Genomic DNA, 21874 nt, shown 5'->3' with positions numbered 1-21874 from the left:
CCTAATATTCTTGTACACCAAACTTGGACAGAATATATTGATGTTTAATTTTAAGCAATCAAAACCATTTTGTGCTTCAGCTTGGTTGTTTTGGCAACAAAATCCAAATAGTGATGTTCAGCATCCCGAATAACTCTATACAACACATTTGGTCGGAATTATTGATTTGTATCCAGATACTAGGTGTCCCTCCTATCATACTAAACCTTAAATCTGTACATAAGTTTTTAAGATATTGATTTTATCACTATGTCATATTAAATCACTGTCATATTAAATCACTATGTCACATTAAATCACTATGTCATATTAAATCACTGTCATATCAGATCTCTATGTCATATTAAATCACTGTCATATTAAATCACTATGTCACATTAAATCACTGTTACATTAAATCACTATGTGATATTAAATCACTATGTCATATTAAATCACTATGTCATATTAAATCACTATGTCATATTAAATCACTGTCATATTAAATCACTATGTCACATTAAATCACTGTTACATTAAATCACTATGTGATATTAAATCACTATGTCACATTAAATCACTATGTCACATTAAATCACTATGTCATATTAAATCACTATGTCATATTAAATCACTGTCATATCAAATCACTATTTCATATTAAATCACTGTCATACTAAATCACTATGTCACATTAAATCACTGTCATATTAAATCACTATGTCATATTAAATCACTGTCATATTAAATCATTGTCACATTAAATGACAATGTCACATTAAATCACTATGTCATATTAAATCACTATGTCACATTAAATCACTATGTCATATCAGATCACTATGTCATATTAAATCACTATGTCATATTAAATCACTATGTCACATTAAATCACTATGTCATATTAAATCACTATGTCATATCAGATCACTATGTCATATTAAATCACTGTCATATTAAATCACTATGTCATATTAAATCACTGTCATATTAAATCACTATGTCATATTAAATCACTATGTCATATTAAATCACTATGTCATATTAAATCACTGTCATATCAGATCACTATGTCATATTAAATCACTATGTCATATTAAATCGCAATGCCATATTAAATCGCTATGTCGTATTAAATCACTATGTTACATTAAATCACTATGTCACATTAAATCACTATGTCATATTAAATTACTATGTTAATTAAATAACTATGTCACATTAAATCACTATATCACATTAAATCACTATGTCATATTAAATCACTATGTCACATTAAATCACTATGTCACATTAAATTACTTGAATGTTAATTAAATCACTATATCACATTAAATCACTATGTCAGAGTGAACAAGGAGCCGCAAAGCTTGGCATTATCCCCCGCGCCCCGCAGTTGGTATGAAAACCCAAATACATGTATATATCAAGCTCAAAGTAAGAGTGATTAAGAAACAGTAATTTGGTATTTTTTATTAAGTCTCCATGGTGACCGAAAATGGAATGTCCACAATAGCAAAAGGCTCAACTAGTCTGATATATTCAGAATGTTTCAAGGAGCTGCATTGAACAGTTATGGAGTTATAGCCTGGAAACAAAAGGAAACAGTAATTTAGTATTTTTGATTAAGTTTCCATGGTGACAGAAAAAATACCGAAAATGGAAGGTCCGCAATAGCAAAAGGCACAACTAAGGCACTAGTCTGATATATACAGAAATTTTCGAGGAGCTGCGTTGAACGGTTTTTGAGTTATAGCTCGGAAACAAAAGGAAACAGTAATTTGGTATTTTTGACTAGGTTTTCATGGTTACAGAAAAAATACGGAAAATGGAAGGTCCGCAATAGCAAAAGGCACAACTAGGGAACTTAGTATATATAATATAATATATACAGAAAATTTCAAGGAGCTGCATTTAACGGTTATGTGAAAACCCGTTTCGCGGGAGATAACAGTGATTTTTTTTGGCCAGATCTACAGCCGACTTTAGGCTGTTTCCCCTAGCCAAAAAAAGTTGTATTTTCCCAATTTTGAAACATTATTTTTCCCAATTTAGAAAAAAAAAATGTATTGAATTTCTATCTGGGTATCTGTTATCTATATTGTGTTTCATTCCTAGAACTTGCCTATCGTGGAAGTAAATTTGTCAGTCTACTGAGTAGACTGACAAATTTACTTCTGCGATAGGCAAGTTGGCCTCAATTACCTGGTAGTCGTATCAATGGTATAAGGGAGATAACTCGAATCCTGATCACTGTTGCGCTTTCCACAAAGTACATGCAGGCAAGCGTTTCAGAGAGTCCGTAGACAAACACCATGATGAAAACAAGAAAACTTCCTTTGTTTTGTAGTCTAAGTAATAACCCAGGATGCTTGCTACCGACTTTTCATATCATGAGGCAGACTAGAAAAGCCAATAAATGAAGTGTTTTGACTTATTTAAGTATTTTGTCATTATTTGCTATTTTCCCAAATTCACCAAATACCGCAATTATTTTCCCAATTGAAAAGGCATAGGCTGTTGAAAAAAATTACCTGAAAAAAACACTGGATAAAAATGTGATTTCCCTATAACTATAGTAAAGTTTATCCCCTCCCATAGGGCAAATTTGAGACCCCAGGGCTAGGAAATTCACAATTATGGTAACAGCACCTTTAGACCCTTCCATCTGTGAAGAGTATTTGATTCTACCTTATTTGGTTTGTAAGAAGAAGATTTTTGAAATTTCAGTCAATTTGACCCTTTTTGGTCCCGTCTACCAGCCCCTGGGGGTCAACCAGGGTCAACATGTACATACCATCAAACTGTCATCCTATGCTGATAATTTGAACCAAATTAGAATGAATTCCAATACAAATCCAACAAATAATAGTCCAAAATGTGATTTCCCTATATAAACTATAGTAAAGTTTACCCCCTCCCCAGGGGCAAACGCGAGACCCCAGGGTCATGAAACTCACAATTTTGGTAAAGCATCTTAAGATCATTCCATCTATGAAGAGTGTTTGATTCTACCATATCTGATCATGAGAGTAGAGAAGAAGATTTTTGAAATTTCAGTCAATTCGACCCTTTTTGGCCCCGCCCCTCACGCCCCTGGGGGATGGGGACCATATATATATAATTCACAATTTTAGTTGATCTTTACCCATAGAAGCTCCCTGCAAAATTTCATTGAATTTGGTTCAGTGGTTTTGGAGAAAAAGTTGAAAATGTAAATTGTTTACGGACAGACGACGGACGACGACAGACAAAAGGGGATTAGAATAGGTCACTTGAGACTTTGTCTCAGGTGACCTAAAAATCTGATCAAAAAAATCTTTCCTGCATCTATTTGCTTGTGGTCATTATTTTCCTAAATTGTTAAGTTATTTCATATTTTCTACTTTGAGTAACTTAATAAGTTTAAATATACTAGGTATTTAAAATGATATGGTTTTATCAAATTAATATGAATGTCTGCACAACATTTTCACCACATACAAGAGGCCCAGGGGCCTTAACGGTCATCTGACTCTAAATTAAAGACCCTTATACTATTACATGTAGTATGCATAATATATAGTGGCACTGTGGGCCATGGTGGCCATCTTGGAATTTGGATCATTCCGAAAAATAACAACAACACTTGATCAAGACTATCTTAGGATCATTTCTGGTAAGTAAGAGCTGAATTCCACTGGTTGAATTTGAGAAGTTTGAAATAGGTGTTGTTAAGAAGAACCATGATTGCGCAATCATGTTACAAAATGGCTGACATGGCTGCCATGTCAAAGTTTTTACGGGGCCGAAAAATAACAACACTTTGTTGGTTCTACTTCCTTAACATATTCATCAATTTCCAGCTCAATCGCACCAATGGAACTGGAGAAGTTTTAAATGTATTTTTCAAGATGGTTGCCATGGCGGCCATCTTGAATTTCTGACCGATCTGAAAAATAACAACACTTGGTCAGGATCATCTCAGAATCATTTCTGGTAAGTAAGAACTGAATCCCACTGGGGGAATTTGAGAAGAAGTTTGAAATAGGTGTTGTTCAGGAAAACCATGATTGTGCAATCATGTTACAAAATGGCCACCACTGCTACCAGTACCATTTCAAAGTTTTTACGAAGCCGAGAAATAACAACACTTTATTGGCTCTCCTCACCAATTTCCAGCTCAATCGCACAAGTGGAACTGATGAAGAAATTTAACATGTGTTTTTCAAGATGGTTGCCATGGGGGCCATCTTTGATTTCTGACCGACCTGAAAAATAACAACACTTCCTCAGGACCATCAATGAAAATCCTCCGAGTTAAATGTATGTATCGTTTTAGAAAAAAATTACTTTGTGTTTATGTGTACTGTCTAATTAAATTAAATCACGGTGTGACAACAGTATTTCACACTACTACATTTTTATCAAGTCTTTATCTTGCAAAATTAAGAAATGGATATATTTATGCTAATATACATGTGAGGAAAGGGTTAAAACATGTCCTTAAAAGTGTATAAAATTTTATAACAAGAGATCCCAGAGGGATCTTGGCGCCCACCATTGAATGATCTTTATAGGTTCCATGTCAGATTGATCTTTTCTCTACTTTTCCCTTCTAAGTCTTACTAATCTGTGTAAATTCAGAAACAGCCCTCTAGTACTTTTCAAACAAGGGGTACCTATATATAAAATTTAGGATTTAGCGATAATGGCTGTCTGTCCGCCATGTTGCTTTCGGATTGGTCCCAAAATTCAACACCAGGGACCAAGGGGAACATACATATGAAATTTGAGAAAGATCCCTTCAGCACTTTCTTAGAAATAGCGATAACAAGTTTCAATTGTCAAGATCTAAGATGGCTGCCTATCGGCCATGTTGTTTTCCGATTAGTCTCAAATTGCAATATGAATAACTAGGCACCGAGAAGAACCTACATATGAAATTTGAGAAAGATCCCTTCATCACTTTCTGAGAAATAGCGATAACAAACTTCAATTGTCAAAATCCAAGATGGCTGCCTGTCGGCCATGTTTTTTTTCGATTGGTCTCAAAATGCTTTATGCATAACTAGGCAGCAAGGGGAACCTACATATGAAATTTGAGAAAGATCCCTTCAGTACATTCTGAGAAATAGCGATAACAAACTTCAATTGTCAAAATCCAAGATGGCTGCCTGTCGGCCATGTTGTTTTGCGATTGGTCTCAAAATGCAATATGCATAACTAGGCACCAAGGGGAACCTACATATGAAATTTGAGAAAGATCCCTTCAGTACCTTCTGAGAAATAGCGATAACAAACTTCAATTGTCAAAATCCAAGATGGCTGCCTGTCGGCCATGTTGTTTTCCGATTGGTCTCAAAATGCAATATGCATAACTAGGCACCAAGGGGAACCTACATATGAAATTTGAGAAAGATCCCTTCAGTACCTTCTGAGAATTAGCAATAACAAACTTCAATTGTCAAAATCCAAGATGGCTGCCTGTCGGCCATGTTGTTTTCCGATTGGTCTTAAAATGCAATATTCATAACAAGGCACCAAGGGGAACCTACATATGAAATTTGAGAAAGATCCCTTCAGTACTTTTTGAGAAATAGCGATAACAAACTTCAATTGTCAAAATCCAAGATGGCTGCCTGTCGGCCATGTTGTTTTCCGATTGGTCTCAAAATGCAATATGCATAACTAGGCAGCAAGGGGAACCTACATATGAAATTTGAGAAAGATCCCTTCAAAACTTTTTGAGAAATAGCGATAACAATTTTCAATTGTCAAAATCCAAGATGGCTGCCTGTCGGCCATGTTGTTTTCCGATTGGTCTCAAAATCCAATATGCATAACTAGGCAGCAAGGGGAACCTACATATGAAATTTGAGAAAGATCCCTTCAGTACTTTCTGAGAAATAGCGATAACAAACTTCAATTGTCAAAATCCAAGATGGCTGCCTGTCGGCCATGTTGTTTTCCGATTGGTCTCAAAATGCTTTATGCATAACTAGGCAGCAAGGGGAACCTACATATGAAATTTGAGAAAGATCCCTTTAGTACTTTCTGAGAAATAGCGATAACAAACTTCAATTGTCAAAATCCAAGATGGCTGCCTGTCGGCCATGTTGTTTTCCGTTAGGTCTCAAAATGCGATATGCATAACTAGGCACCAAGGGGAACCTACATATGAAATCTGAGAAAGATCCCTTCAGTACTTTCTTAGAAATAGTGATAACAAGAATTGTTTACGGACGGACGGAGGGACGGACGGACGGACGGACGACGGACCACGGACGCAGGGCGATTTGAATAGCCCACCATCTGATGATGGTGGGCTAAAAATATGCCCCAAAAAAATTGGTCAGAAAGGCTAGAAAAAAAAATTGATAGCGCAAGTAAGATTATTTTGTCATCTCGCTGTATAGTAGACCAGAGATGTATATATCACATATATGTGATGTTTACGTCTCTGAGTAGACCTATAGTGTATATGCCATTGTTTGAGCTTTTAAAATTAGGACGTTTGGGAAGATGACATGTTATAATAGTGTAGCGGGACTGGACTGAGTTGATCATCGGTGACCAGGTAGCTAAATTGGTAGAGCATCTGGCTAGTGTTCGAAGATCCTGGGTTCGAGCCCCGGTCTGGCCGCTATATTTTCTCCTCTCCTGTTACAAAATTGGCATCCAACTAAAATACCCACGCTGGTGGTCGATATATCACTTCGCGTTTTGTTCGTCACTTAGTGTTTCAGCTGAGGCTGAAGCCCTGAGGACTAGTCACAATACCACGGGACTAGTACCTAAACATTTTACTAGTCCTTTGGACTAATATATTGAAAAAGTTAGTTTCTAACCCTGACGACCATGTTTGTAGTTTATATGCAGCACACGTTGTTATAGCCTCGTCCTCGGCTCCGTGACACATCTCGCGATAAATATAAATGTGGCGAGTTATTTTTATACACTGATGTCTCAAGGACTCCCCCAATCAAGTTGTTTGGGAGCATTTGGCTTAAAGGAAAACTGGAAATTTCAAGATTTAAAAAAGATTTTTGAATACATCGGTGAATAACTTTTTTATTTGATATCTCAGTATGTCTAACTTTTTTATTCTGAAAGTTTTTAAAGGAAATAATTACATGGACACATTTGGGGGTCACTTATTTAGTAGTAATCAGGTAATTATAGTGGTCAAGTGGTCAAGGGTCCCCTGGGGGCACAGTAATGTGGAAATCTAGAGTATCAAAGAGAGCAAAATATGTACTGACACCAAGCAATGTGACTGAGTTTGAATGTTAAGTATAACGACCCAGAAGTATAAGTGTGGTCTCGGAGGCCATGTAGAGTACACATGGTGTGTAGTTTGTCAGTCCTGTAAACATAATTAGTCACTTTGGAGTGATATTACACATTAGGTTCACAAGGCGGTAAAGTACAATACATTGTTACAATGAGGCTAACACCATATCAGATAATTACCTTACGTTAAATTAACACTTGGTGGTAACGTTTCTAAATGTTATGACGTTCTTGGGAAAGATTCACTGCTCCGATGACAAGCTCGACTGGCTTGTCCGTGCCACCTCGGCTGTTTTCTCTGTTAGATAACATTTACCCATTAACCGTGCTACATCATCGGAATTTCCATCTTTTTACTTCCTCTTTCTGCTTTTGGTACAATTACGATTAATTTCCCAATACTTCTTTTTAATCACAGCATTGTCTTGACCATTGCCAGGTTGTATGACAAAAACTGTTTGAGGAGACAATTCTGTTAACAAGGACCAAATACAAATAAATGTAAAACAAACACTTAAAACGATGTAATCATAACGGGCTTGACTTTTTACTCAAATATACTCAAATATATACTCATGCAAATACACTCAAATACACAAAAAATATTAAAATACTAATAAAATTCACTTCTATAACATCAATTTGTATGTAATGTGATCATTAATTTGTAAATATTACGACATAAGGCCTGATAAAAAACCAAAACCAAACCAACAACTTTGCAAGGGAGGTAACTCCTTTTCCTATACAACCTTTCATACCTACTGAAAACATCAGACTGGTTTTATTTAATGGTTTTAAGGCCTGACTCTTTCCTACAAATATATTTGATTATTATTATTATTTTTAAGAATGTTAGTCCGTCTGTCTCTTTCTACTAAATATATAAAATTACATGTATTATTGTTACTCAATTAAAATACTCTAGATTTCTATACATAAACCATAAAATGCCATGTATACAAAGAATGTTTACTCGCGCACAAATATCTTTTTAGTTGAGGAAATATCAGACTTTTTGTCAGGTTATAGTCACCTTCAGCAGTAAACAGAATTATCATGGATTAAAGGAAAAGTTTCCGTTCGTCCTTGTCCAAGTGTCACAAATACATCACAAATACATGTATGTACTAATGACTGTGTTTGATGCACTATTGTGCATGTGTTCTTTTACTGAATACTATATATCAAACACATGACATGCTGATTTCAGATGTAATTTATTATTTTCTCTGCCATTAATAACAAGTGCTGATTATGTAGATTTTTTTAGAATGAACGAAAACATTTGTCCAGTCTCCTATATTTTTATGGCATATTGCAGCCCAATTATCCTCTGTACACTATTTAGATTTTAATTTTCTTCAAATCTAATGGGCAAATTTCCTTTTTCTGCTTCAAATTAGTGATAGGTTTTTGTCCAACTTTGGTCTGAGCCGTCTTTGAACCATGTAAAGGCAATTAATTATGACTTCATATAATGTGTTCTGTGACCTATGGAGCCCTGAATGACATGGTTTTTCTTAATCAGGTCCATACAGGTGCCCTATAGTTAACACTCTGTCGGTTTGTTTGTCTGTCCATCCACAATAGTTCCTTAACTTTCATACTTATTGACCGACTCCTGACCACGACAAAGCTAGGTCACTCTGGGTGAGAGGTCAAGGTCATTTGGATCAAAAGGTGAAGGACAATGTAGATCTTTGACAATAATTCTGGCTGTTTGTGGGAAGGTAAAAGCTAACGTGTGTTTTATAGTATACTGTATTTATATTTCCATTAGCACAGATTACTGTGATTATAACTGCTAAAATGAATACTTTATAGTCCTTCCTGTGAAATCTAAAGCAGGTCAGCATTTTCTCAAGCCTAAGTTGAGTATAGGATACACATTCTTCAAATGTATATTTTCATATAAAATATGAAATTCCAAAAATAGAATGAAACCTCTAAACATTTTTATAATTTTTGTAGAGACCAGTAGTCTTTCCCATTTTTTCCAGTCCTTATTAAAGATGTTAAGATGATTCCCCCTTTTCTGGTTGCAATATCTTAGAGTGTGGTATATTGTCTCTTTGATGTAATTTTTCAAAGCTGATAAACACAGACTCTTTTCCTGGCATCTTGTGTTATAGATGTATTTTCATCAAAATCAAACAATGCTTCCCCGATTTCCTTTTTCCAGAAGATGCTATATTATTTTTAAACAGACAGTTATAAAATTATCTTGCTCCTCTATTCTGTTTGAAAAAAAATCTAAGTTGGCAGGTATGTATTACTATGTAAGGTAGTTTTATGAATTCAGTGGAGATATCTTCTTTGGAAAAATTCTTTTTCTATAGCACTTGTGACACTTTGATAAGTGAGAAAGTTAGTATGAATATTGAATTTCTCCATTAATTCTGTATAGCTGTAAAATCTACCATTGCTATTTCCTTTGACTTTACATTTTTTATATAAATCCTTTTCTATACCAATCTATATAAAAAAATGCTCTTATTTTCTATTGTTACTAAATTATTATACCAAATAGGTTATAAATTTTTAGTGCATTGTTATTTTCAGAACATTCTGTCTTCTTGGAAAATATACACCAACTTCATCGAAGAACATCTTTCCAAAATTAATTCTTACAAGTTTTTTGGCATTTCAAAAATAATCTAAACTGCTATTTGCTAAAATAACTGTATTACCATGTACTGAATGTTTTAAAAATTGACTGCCATTTCCTATTACTTGCAAACAGTCGTCGAATCTGTGTAAGCTTAATGAATCAATAAAAGATGGTAAATGTTTCATTTTCAGATCGTTTTCACTACAATTCTTAATAATTACATCTCTTTCTATCTTATCTTATGAACTTTTGGTTTGGACCAAGGTGTGTACTGTTTATTCTAATTTTGAGGACATGATAATTTATTGTTTTTTATTGGTTATGTATGCATACTCTGATAAACAGTCTTGACTACATATCATTGTAGTTTGTGCCGTTAACTCTTTATGTGATTATAACAAAATGCACCTTTATTTTTTTGAAACAATAACTCATTTAGTAAGAATTAGATGCTTATTATAACATAGTAATCATATCTTATTAAAAGGGGAAAAACAAGAAAAAAATAATTGAAGGTACACTGTATATCATTGGTACCTGCATGTATATGGTGCATTTTTAATAATGAAAGATTTTTTCCATTATTTCATTTTTCATGTGTTGTGTAATATCATTATCAATATAGGTAATACAATTATCACTATATGTATTATGTTATTACAGAGACATATATACATATGTCTCTGGTTATTAATACGTATATATGAATGTATATTTTATTTTACTTTTAAAGGTATTCTTAAACATTTTCTTCGCTTGTTAGTCACTTTTAAGTCCCATGTATACTGAAACAGACTATACCTACATTTTCTACAGGTAAACTCAGGTGATAACAATCATGTTTATATAGTAAAAACAACATGTTGGCTGAGTGGGAATGAACCGATGTGACACCCTTTCATTACCTGGACCGTTGGGCCACACTAAAATACGCCATAGGGAAATATACGCCATAGGAGTTTTTCTCACGCCATAGCAAAATGTAACCGATATATACACAAAATAACTTGTTTTTTTCATTGATATACCTATTTTACAGGTTCTGATAAAGTTTCATTTCAAACAAATGTGTACTTTGTAAGAAAATCGGTCTTATTTGCGTAGTCAGTTTCAAGCACTATACGCCATACGTGTTTATGCACGCCATAGCAAAGTTCAAGGGTTGTTTCTGCAAAATCAAAGAATTTTTCACATTGTATGTGTATTATACATGATTTAGTAAAGATTCATGAAATAAAAATGTGTACTTTGTAAGAAAATCGGTCTTATTTGCGTAGTTAGTTTCAAGCACTTTACACTACTTAGATCCTCTACAGTACGCCATACGTGTTTATGCACGCCATAGCAAAGTTCAAGGGTTGTTTCTGCAAAATCAATGAATGTTTCACATTGTATGTGTATTATACATGATTTAGTAAATATTCGTGAAATAAAAATGTGTATTTTGTAAGAAAATTGATGTTTTTGTCTATCGCAATTTCAGGTCGATTTCAAGGGAAGTAACTCTTGCAAAATGATTAGAAGGACACTATTAATTGGTATATATAAGAAACCAAAGATATATGTTGACATCTCTGAAATGATATATACATTATGTATATTATATATATATATAAATTATGTAATTTAATACATAAAATATTCTGAAATTTTCAGAAGATGAAAGATGGAAGCATGGAAGATATTAATCTATATATCTTAAATCATGTTTACTTATATATAAAAAATAAAAGATTTCAACTATTATGATTATGTTGCTCATCATTATTTTTCATGTCTTCCCTTTATGAAATTGTGTGTAAGTGAGTGTGAAAGGTGTGCTGTTTAGACTATGTATAATTATTATACCTATCTGCAACCGGTCTAGGGAAAAGACTTATATAGGGTAGTCCTGTTGTCTGATCCTATTATTTCATATATATAAATATTAAAAATAAAAGTTAACAAATGATAATAATATACATAAATAACATTTAAATTTCTAATATAATTATGTTGATTGATTGTATGTATATTGAACATGTATTTGTATATATTTGGAATAATAAAATAATTTTTGAATTGAAATGGAAGCATGTATTGTACAGACATTATTACACTATACCAGAGACATATATATATACATCTGTATATATGTCTCTGACTACACATAATATCATACATGTATTAAAACAACTTCAATTTCAAAAGGAATCACACAATAAAAGTTTTATTTTCAACATTTTATTTTGTGGTTGTTTTTTTTTTTGTTTTTTGTTTTTCATTGATTTCATAAAATCTTTTAATATATACAACTTATTAAATAGTGACACACTTAAAGTAGGCATGTTTCATAACATTGTAACAATTTTTCCACTGGCAGCAATGTTTCCATCATCAAGGTACACTAGTATTTGTTGTTACAAGAATACTGAACACTTTTCATTACCTTTACCTGTACAGTTAACATCAGTCCAAATACTTAATTCATGTGTTAATGAACTTAGTGATTCAATGCTGTTCACATATACACATAATCCCAAACCATTAAACAATTTGTGAACAGTGTTTTTCATTATTAATGAGAGTGGTCAAATAATGTGTTGTTTACTTAATGAATTAATATTTTCTAATAAGTGTTCACAATTACATCACATTGAATAGTGTGTAAACATAGATACTCATAAACAGGTAGATGAAGGATGTTGATAAATGAACTTAAAATCAGGACATTCCATGAGCAATTAAAGAAAATAAGTTATTAAAGGTAATTAAGCTGTCCATGCATTGTGTCAGATGGTATAAATAAGACCCTTTTCAATTTCTGTTCATTCTATTACCTTCCCCCTACAAAGAAACATTCATACTCATCTATTACCCAGCAATGGCCAAGTTTGCAGTATTTGGGAGCAGCTATGTTACTCGTCTTGAGAGATATTGTCATGGTGATCTTAAGGTAAATAATGATAGCAAATGTGTTTGAGAATAGAATAAATATCAAAAACTCTATTTGTTGGGTAATTCCCAAAATGCAAGTAATATTAAACAAGAGGCCCATGGGCCTTAACGGTCATCTGACAAACACTTACACTTACAGCAGGGACACACACCCCAATCCAGCATTATTACCATAAATTATTTATCGCAGCCAGTTATGTTTTAGATCAAATTTGGTTTTTATCCATTTAGCTTGTCCAGGAAGAGCAGCATCATAAAGCAAAATTTTAGCCAAGTTCCCATTTTTGGGGCATGCCCCTCTGTCCCAATGGGTCAGACAAGACTCATTTATATCAATTAGGATTGCCTTTCCCCAATGATGTTTCATACTAAATATGGTTGTAATCAATTCAGGCATTAAGGAGGAATTGCATTTTTAAGAAATGTTTAACCTAAGCGCTCCTTTTGCCCCATCTTTTTTTCCCCAGGGGTCAAACCTGTCTCATTAAAAAATATGATTGCCGTCACCTTATGTTTCACATCAAATTTGGTTGTAATCCACCAAAAGGTTAGGGAGGATTAGGATTTAACAGCAAATATTCACCAAAGTTCCCCTTTTGGGGCCCTGCCCCTCAGGCCCCATCGGTCACACTAGCCTCGTTTATATAAAATATGACCACCCTTCCCAAAGGATGTTTCACACCATATTTCGTATTAATCCACCCAAGGGTTAGAGAGAAGTAGGATTTATAGCAAAAATTCACCAAAGTTCCCCTTTTGGGGCCCCGCCCCTCTGGCCCTAGGGGTCAAACCAGCCTCATTTATATAAAATATGACCACCCTCCTCCAATGATGTTTCACACCAAATTTGGTAATAATTCACTATGGGTGTTAGGAGGAGTAGGATTTTATAGCAAAATTTCATCAAAGTTCCCCTTTTGGGGCCCTGCCCCTCTGGCCCCAGGGCTCACACCAGCCTCATTTATATAAAATATGACCACCCTCCCCCAATGATGTTTCACAACATATCTGGTTGAAATCTACTAAAGGGTTAAGGAGGAGTAGGATTTTATAGCAAAATTTCATCAAAGTTCCCCTTTTGGGGCCCCACCCCTCAGGCCCCAGGGGTCACACTAGCCTCATTTATATAAAATATGACCGCCCTCCCCAAATGATGTTTCACAACATATCTGGTTGAAATCCACTAAAGGGTTAAGGAGGAGTAGGATTTTATAGCAAAATTTCATCAAAGTTCCCCATTTGGGGCCCCGCCCCTCAGGCCCTAGTGGTCACACCAGCCTCATTTATATAAAATATGACCGCCCTCCCCAAATGATGTTTCACAACATATCTGGTTGAAATCCACTAAAGGGTTAAGGAGGAGTAGGATTTTATAGCAAAATTTCATCAAAGTTCCCCTTTTGGGGCCCCGCCCCTCAGGCCCCAGGGGTCACACCAACTTCATTTATATAAAATATGACCGCCCTCCCCCAATGATGTTTCACACCAAATTTAGTTGTAATCCACCCAAGGGTAAAGGAGGAGTAGGATTTTATAGCAATATTCACCTAAGTTCCCTTTTTGGGGCCCCGCCCTTCTGGCCCCAGGGGTCAGACCAGCCTCATTTATATAAAATATGATTGCCCTCCCCCAATGATGCTTCAAACCAAATTTGGAAGTAATCCACCCAAGCGTTAAGGAGGAGTAGCGTTTTGAAAGAAAAAGTTTACGGACGGCGCACGGCGCACGGCGCACGGCGGACGACGACGGACGAAGCACGATGACTATAGGTCATCCTGACCCTTTGGGTCAGATGACCTAAAAAAACAAACAATAATAATAACTGTCAAAGTTGGTATTTGAATTTAATTTTTCAATCTTGTTCACTAATATGAAATATTATGCTTATTCATACTATTGTTTCTTATGCAGGTTCCTGGCACCGTCAGATTCTTCGGGAAGGGTGGCATGCGTTCTGATTCGATTCCAAGACAACTACTTAGAGACCTGATAGAGTACAACCCTGATGTTGTACTCATCCAACTAAGAGGAAATGACATCTCAGCGACATCATCCCCCAACGACATTTTCCAGAGACTTCTGACACTGCAGGTGGACCTACATCATGCTGGAATTCAGGAGGTGTACTTTACAGAGATTGTGCGACGTGGTAACTTTGACAAGTCCCCCGGCCTGACAGCGACGTCTTTTCAGAAACAACGGAAGAAGATAAATCGACTACTGCTGACTAGACTGAGATACATCAAGATTAGAGTTAACTTTCCAGAGGACTATGACCGTGACCAAGTGCATTTCAACGACTCAGGACTCAGGACCCAGTTCCATGCTTTGAGACGACCATTTTTTGCATAATTGATTGAAATTGATAAACACCTTTTATTATGTCATGTTACGCTTTGTAATTTATAATATTTTTCAAGCATTTAATCTTAAAAATGATTGATTTATTGATAATGGGTAATAGAGACAATGTTATAAAACATATACTTTAAGTGTGTCACTATTCGCTAGATTTGAAAATTTATGACATTGTAAAATAAATAAAAAGGTTGTATTAAATTTATGTAATTCATTTTGAAATAGAAGCTGTTTTGATATATATTATGTATATTGTTATAATGTATGTCATATGTTTCAATATTTAATCTGTTGAAAATGAAAATACACATGCACTGGTAACTGTAAAAGTCTGAATTTTGGCGAAAAATCTGAGTTTTAAAATACATATCTGAATTTCAGCCGAAAAGTCTTAGTTTTTCAGATATACATTTTATATTCTGATAAGTTGGGGGAAACTCAGATAAGTATTATAAAATTCCGATTTGCATGCTGGAATTCAGATATGTTGGGTAAAATTCAGATGTTTTCTTATTTGTGCCCTCGGGCACCCCTTCTTGCCGGCGAGAGCAGCACGGGGTTTCACACCTCCCGCGGAGCCGGGTGTTCATGGTCCACCGGCACCAGCTTACCTTTACCTGTGCTGTATAAATCATCCGCGTGCGACTCGATCGGTCACCAATATAGACTATCCTACATCGGTAGCTGTAAACTTCAACATTACGGCCGGTAAAGTGTTTTAATTTGTGATTATCTTCGTCTGTTTTTAGTGTAATGACCAGTGTCGTTGTTCCGTGTGTTGCGTGTGTTTGATACTTTTCTACCTCCGATAACAAAAGATCTGACTGCACGGTGATGCAATCGGAATGACGACGTTTTGTACAAGGGCATATCACAATCGACAACCAATATCTCTTATTTCCAATTGGTATCTAAGCTTAATTAAAATGATATTCTCAATAAATCTGTTCACGTGTTGTTATCTGTTGAAACAGTCGGTTCGTAACGTAAGTAGCCGCCCATATGTACAGTACTGTGCAGTGCGTAATTAATAAAAATCGTGTGTTGATACCGATATTCACACTGTTATAGACCAAACATTATTTATGTGCACTTGACGAAAAATCAGACGCAAATCAACATTACTAGCCTAGATCTACTGTGTATAAATTGTTCGTACACTTTCGATGGCTTGTGGTCGCATGATAGTCATACGTCTGGCCGTATGCAGCGCCAGCAGGCGGTCTATTTTAAGACCGATCAAAAGCCGTACGTCTGTCATGGGCTACCAGCTAGCTACCAGTACAAACAGAATCACCTACCGTAAGTGTCGCTGCTGTCCTTTATATTTCTTACAGAACCATCGTTTTGTTAATGGTTATTTGGCGAGATTGGAAAATGTTAGTCTTTGTGAACAACTTAATCGTATAATTGTTTTGACGTATAGATAACACAGTTACTATATTCTTGTTTCAGGTATCCCATGGCTGTAATACGGTTGCAGAAAAATTAGACCAACTTTCTAACCAGTTGCAGTTTTCTTCTTTGTGCCTGGCCTGAACCATGCTTGCTATTTATTGACTTTGATATATACTGTATACCTATATCCGTTAACATTATTTGACATATTTACCCTGTAGCATTTTAATAATTTCCTAAATACGTAGACGTATATATCGCATACATGTCACCTTTATATACGTCTCTGCTTATAAAATAATGGGGCATATCAGGACTCATTTCACGACATGTATGTCGTACAATATGTTTTATACTTTGCCGAATACAACAGAGATACACATTTAAATATATATTTTAGATCGTGGAAAAATATTTCGATAATTTTCTGAATCGCACGTATATATCGTGTAACATTTTGATGATGTTCTGAACAGAACTCGAGCATCAAAGTTTCTTAATGTATCGGTACGAATATATATCGGCAACATTTTGATAATTCTTCGTGATTTATAGCGGGGCGTTTTGTTTTTGTATTTTTAATATAATCGAGGGTAGAGAGTGGTGAAAATTTGATCATTTTCTTAAGATAATTGGACAGACGTAAATGGTGTGCCATGTAGATTTTGTTCTTGATATATCCTGCAACATTTCGATAATTTTCTAAATAGATTGGGACGTATAGTATACATTGTGTAACGTTTTTTTTTTTTTTTTTTTTTTAATAATTTTCTAAATAGAATGGGACGTATAAATTGTTAAACGTTTTTTTTTATATAATTTTCTAAATGTATCTGGATTTATAAGCGTCATTTTGCTTTCATTTTACGTGTTTTACTCCCGACCCTCATAAAGTTAAACTCATAAAATCATAGCCGGAATCATTTTATCGATATCAAATCTTCTAATAAAATCCGAAACGTTACGTGTAGATTATCTTTTTATTCATACAATACATGAACGAACATTTCATCTTAACCCTGGGATACTGATTAAGTCGATAAAATATGGGTCTCCATTCCCTACGGGATGTCGCCACAGCAAGTACTCACTTCTCCCCGTAGCTCAACAAGGACTCTTCTGTATTTTACCTTCGAGATAGGATATTACGTAATTCAATTCATTTCCAAAAGCAACACAGTATGAAGGATTCCAGGATACATACAGAATATAGTAGTCTTGTCACAGCTCATGGTCTTGAAATTTGTTTAAATATGCATTCCTATGTCATGGGTGTGTAATGAGTTCCTGCCTATACAATTGTCCCTATATTTATATTATTGTAGAACTCGACACTGCGACATTGTCGATGGCACGCCGACTTCTCAACGGTCCAGTGAACAAGATAATTGACCTGTAATCAGTGTCATCTGGACTAGCAGAGGTTGTGTATTGTAACTGACTAGGGCAGTGACCACACCATATTTGAAACAATGATCTAGGACATGAACGTTTTGCTTATGAAAACTCCTCACCTTAACAATAAAGTTCGCAAAATTGGTAAAACGAATTATGGATTGACGACCGATATCCAAACCGGTACAAATTAAGGATGTATCGTGGATTCCCATAGCAAGGACCCATTGTAATACTTTGATCAAACATTCGTTACGATAATCTACAGTGAGTATTTAACCGAGATAAATACTTAAGATAAATGCGAACTGTTAAGTGATTAAACAGTATGTAGTATTATCTTTTATTTTTTTAGGGACAGTGATGGAATAAGAAAGAGTGCGTGTATGAAGACTTGTATTTTGCATGAATTTACCTGGACCCGAGACGTGAATATCAGATAACGCGTCTCTGTCTTGACACAATTAAAATTATAAACGATGACATATAGACATAAAACATGGTCGATTATTAATTCGCCTATTGTAATTTGTAATTAATTAGAAAACATCTTAGGTGGTGTACAAATGATATAACTAAATAGCCAAATAAAAAGTTTGCTATGAAGCAAATGTTTCTGTTTTTCTCCACAGTCCCCACAAAACTCCGCCAAACCTGAGGCCAGCGGTTAGAAGTGACAATGTCGGGTGGCAAATTCCATATTCTGACTGAAAATAGTATGTTTTGACGTAAATTGAATCGACTGTTAATTATCGACAAACGAAATCTAGGACCCGGGGAGGGGTCATGTATATGCATGTGTGGATTATATATTTTGATCAATGTTGCATAAGAAGAAAACGAGATGCTGATATCGAGCTGCTTAACTCACCTGCGTATCATCAATAACAACAGCTGTGTTTAATCAATAAGCATCTTGATTATCTGATTGCTCCAAGCTATGTCCCTTACCTGTACTCGAATCAGATCAAACGGACTTGAGGCGTCCTTTAGAAAGGTACTCTACCTACCTGTCAAAGCGCTATCCACGGGTGGCCACATTAGCCATGTGCAGGTGTCCGGTACATCCAGTTCAAGTTCTTTAGGACTTTGAGCGAATTAGCTCATCAGTTTAGAGCACAGACATATTATTTAACATAATTCACAAAATCATATATATACAGGTTCAACCGTGGAACGGCTGATAAACAACGATGATTGGAGAGTGTATTTTTAGCCCACCATCATCAGATGGTGGGCTGTTCAAATCGCCCTGCGTCCGTGGTCCGTCGTCCGTCCGTCCCTCCGTCCGTCCGTCCGTCCCTCCGTCCGTCCCTCCGTCCGTAAACAATTCTTGTTATCGCTATTCCTGAGAAAGTACTGAAGGGATCTTTCTCAAATTTCATATGCAGGTTCCCCTTGGTGCCTAGTTATGCATATTGCGTTTTGAGACCAATCTGAAAACAACATGGCCGACAGGCAGCCATCTTGGATTTTGACAATTGAAGTTTGTTATCGCTATTTCTGAGAAAGTACTGAAGGGATCTTTCTCAAATTTCATATGCAGGTTCCACTTGGTGCCTAGTTATGCATATTGCGATTTGAGACCAATTGGAAAACAACATGGCCGACAGGCAGCCATCTTGGATTTTGACAATTGAAGTTTGTTATCGCTATTTCTGAGAAAGCACTGAATGGATCTTTCTTAAATTTCATATGTAGGTTTCCCTTGGTGCCTAGTTATGCATATTGCGTTTTGGGACCAATCTAATAACAACATGGCCGACAGGCAGCCATCTTGGATTTTGACAATTGAAGTTTGTTATCGCTATTTCTGAGAAAGCACTGAATGGATCTTTCTTAAATTTCATATGTAGGTTTCCCTTGGTGCCTAGTTATGCATATTGCGTTTTGAGACTAATCTGAAAACAACATGGCCGACAGGCAGCCATCTTGGATTTTGACAATTGAAATTTGTTATCGCTATTTCTGAGAAAGTACTGAAGGGATCTTTCTCAAATTTCATATGCAGGTTCCCCTTGGTGCCTAGTTATGCATATTGCGTTTTGAGACCAATCTGAAAACAACATGGCCGACAGGCAGCCATCTTGGATTTTGACAATTGAAGTTTGTTATCGCTATTTCTGAGAAAGTACTGAATGGATCTTTCTCAAATTTCATATGTAGGTTTCCCTTGGTGCCTAGTTATGCATATTGCGTTTTGAGACCAATCTGAAAACAACATGGCCGACAGGCAGCCATCTTGGATTTTGACAATTGAAGTTGTTATCGCTATTTCTGAGAAAGTACTGAATGGATCTTTCTGAAATTTCATATGTAGGTTTCCCTTGGTGCCTAGTTATGCATATTGCGTTTTGAGACCAATCTGAAAACAACATGGCTGACAGGCAGCCATCTTGGATTTTGACAATTGAAGTTTGTTATCACTATTTCTGAGAAAGTACTGAATGGATCTTTCTGAAATTTCATATGTATGTTTCCCTTGGTGCCTAGTTATGCATATTGCATTTTGAGACCAATCTGAAAATAACATGGCCGACAGGCAGCCATCTTGGATTTTGACAATTGAAGTTTGTTATCGCTATTTCTGAGAAAGTACTGAATGGATCTTTCTGAAACTTCATATGTAAGTTTCCCTTGGTGCCTAGTTATGCATATTGCATTTTGAGACCAATCTGAAAATAACATGGCCGACAGGCAGCCATCTTGGATTTTGACAATTGAAGTTTGTTATCGCTATTTCTGAGAAAGTACTGAATGGATCTTTCTGAAACTTCATATGTAAGTTTCCCTTGGTGCCTAGTTATGCATATTGCATTTTGAGACCAATCTGAAAATAACATGACCGACAGGCAGCCATCTTGGATTTTGACAATTGAAGTTTGTTATCGCTATTTCTGAGAAAATACTGAAGGGATCTTTCTCAAATTTCATTTTGAGGTTCCCCTTGGTGCCTCATTATGCTTATTGTATTTTGAGATCAATTGGAAAACAATATGGCCGACAGACCGCCATCTTGAATTTTGACAATTGAAGTTTGTTATCTCTATTTCTCAAAGTACTGAATGGATCTTTCTCAAATTTCATAAGTAGGTTCCCCTTGGTCCCTTGTATTGCATTTTTGGACCAGTCTGTCCTGAAAACAACCTGGCAAACAAACAGCCATTATCATTCAATCTCAGATTTCTTATATAGCTAGGATTCCCTTGTTTGAAAAGTACTGGATGGATGTCTCAATTTGCACAGATTAGTAAAATGAAGGGAAAAGTAGAGAAAAGATCAATCTGACATGGAACCTATGAAGATCATTCAATGGTGGGCGCCAAGATCCCTCTGGGATCTCTTGTTATATTCGTTACATCAAAGTTTCATGTATTTATGATTATGTAATTACATGTTAAAAAGTATGTGTACACATGAGCACATGCATTGAAGTAATAATTTTAACCTTTTCTTTTCCATGTGCAGGTGTCGGGTACGTCCGGTAGACATTCTTTTCTGACCTGATGTAAATGTAATTTTTGATAGCGTTGGCGCTTTCGTAAGTTATTTATATAACCACGAAAATAACATATTTTTGTTAGTTTTACATCATTTGTGAAACGGGATATTTTCACCTATATCAGACGATTCAATGTTGACGTTTTACAGCCGTTTTACCGCTCCCTGCTATGTACACAAACGGGGTACGGACAAAGCCCGCTCTTGACATTAGCCCCCGGGACATTAGCCCCTAGGACGAAAGCCCTTCACACTAATAAAAAGGTGGACATTTGCGACATCGATCATATAATACTTGCAAAAGGGAACACTATAATAATTCAACAAGTTCGGTAAGTTAATTTGTGTTTCTAATGTTTTATGTTCTATTACGGACACGTATCTAATCAAAAGTCCGTGGAACATCTGACGTAACAA

The 21874-nt window shown here is 35.5% G+C and overlaps 3 protein-coding genes across 3 annotated transcripts in view; 1 reads left to right on the top strand and 2 right to left on the bottom strand.

Moving 5' to 3' along the window:
- Nucleotides 1–21874, bottom strand: part of LOC117320372 — a 129063-nt gene that overhangs the window by 25692 nt on the left and 81497 nt on the right. The window lies entirely within an intron of this gene.
- Nucleotides 1–21874, bottom strand: part of LOC117320373 — a 359054-nt gene that overhangs the window by 275807 nt on the left and 61373 nt on the right. The window lies entirely within an intron of this gene.
- LOC117320380 lies at nt 12640–15235 on the top strand. The gene is made up of 2 exons (XM_033874989.1): nt 12640–12803; nt 14717–15235. The coding sequence occupies exons 1-2, from the start codon at nt 12732–12734 to the stop codon at nt 15155–15157; spliced, it is 513 nt and encodes a 170-aa protein (XP_033730880.1). The 5' UTR covers nt 12640–12731; the 3' UTR covers nt 15158–15235.

Source organism: Pecten maximus, unplaced genomic scaffold (genome assembly GCF_902652985.1).
Source record: "Pecten maximus unplaced genomic scaffold, xPecMax1.1, whole genome shotgun sequence".
NCBI lineage: Eukaryota > Metazoa > Mollusca > Bivalvia > Pectinida > Pectinidae > Pecten > Pecten maximus.
The sequence above is the reverse complement of the archived record's forward strand: the minus strand, read 5'-3'. Positions and strand labels throughout refer to the sequence as shown.

Coding starts and splice junctions, on each gene's coding strand:
- LOC117320380 (XM_033874989.1), top strand. CDS start 12,732: ATGGCCAAGTTTGCAGTATTTGGGAGCAGCTATGTTACTCGTCTTGAG. Junction 12,804..14,716: donor ATTGTCATGGTGATCTTAAG/GTAAATAATGAT, acceptor TTTCTTATGCAG/GTTCCTGGCACCGTCAGATT.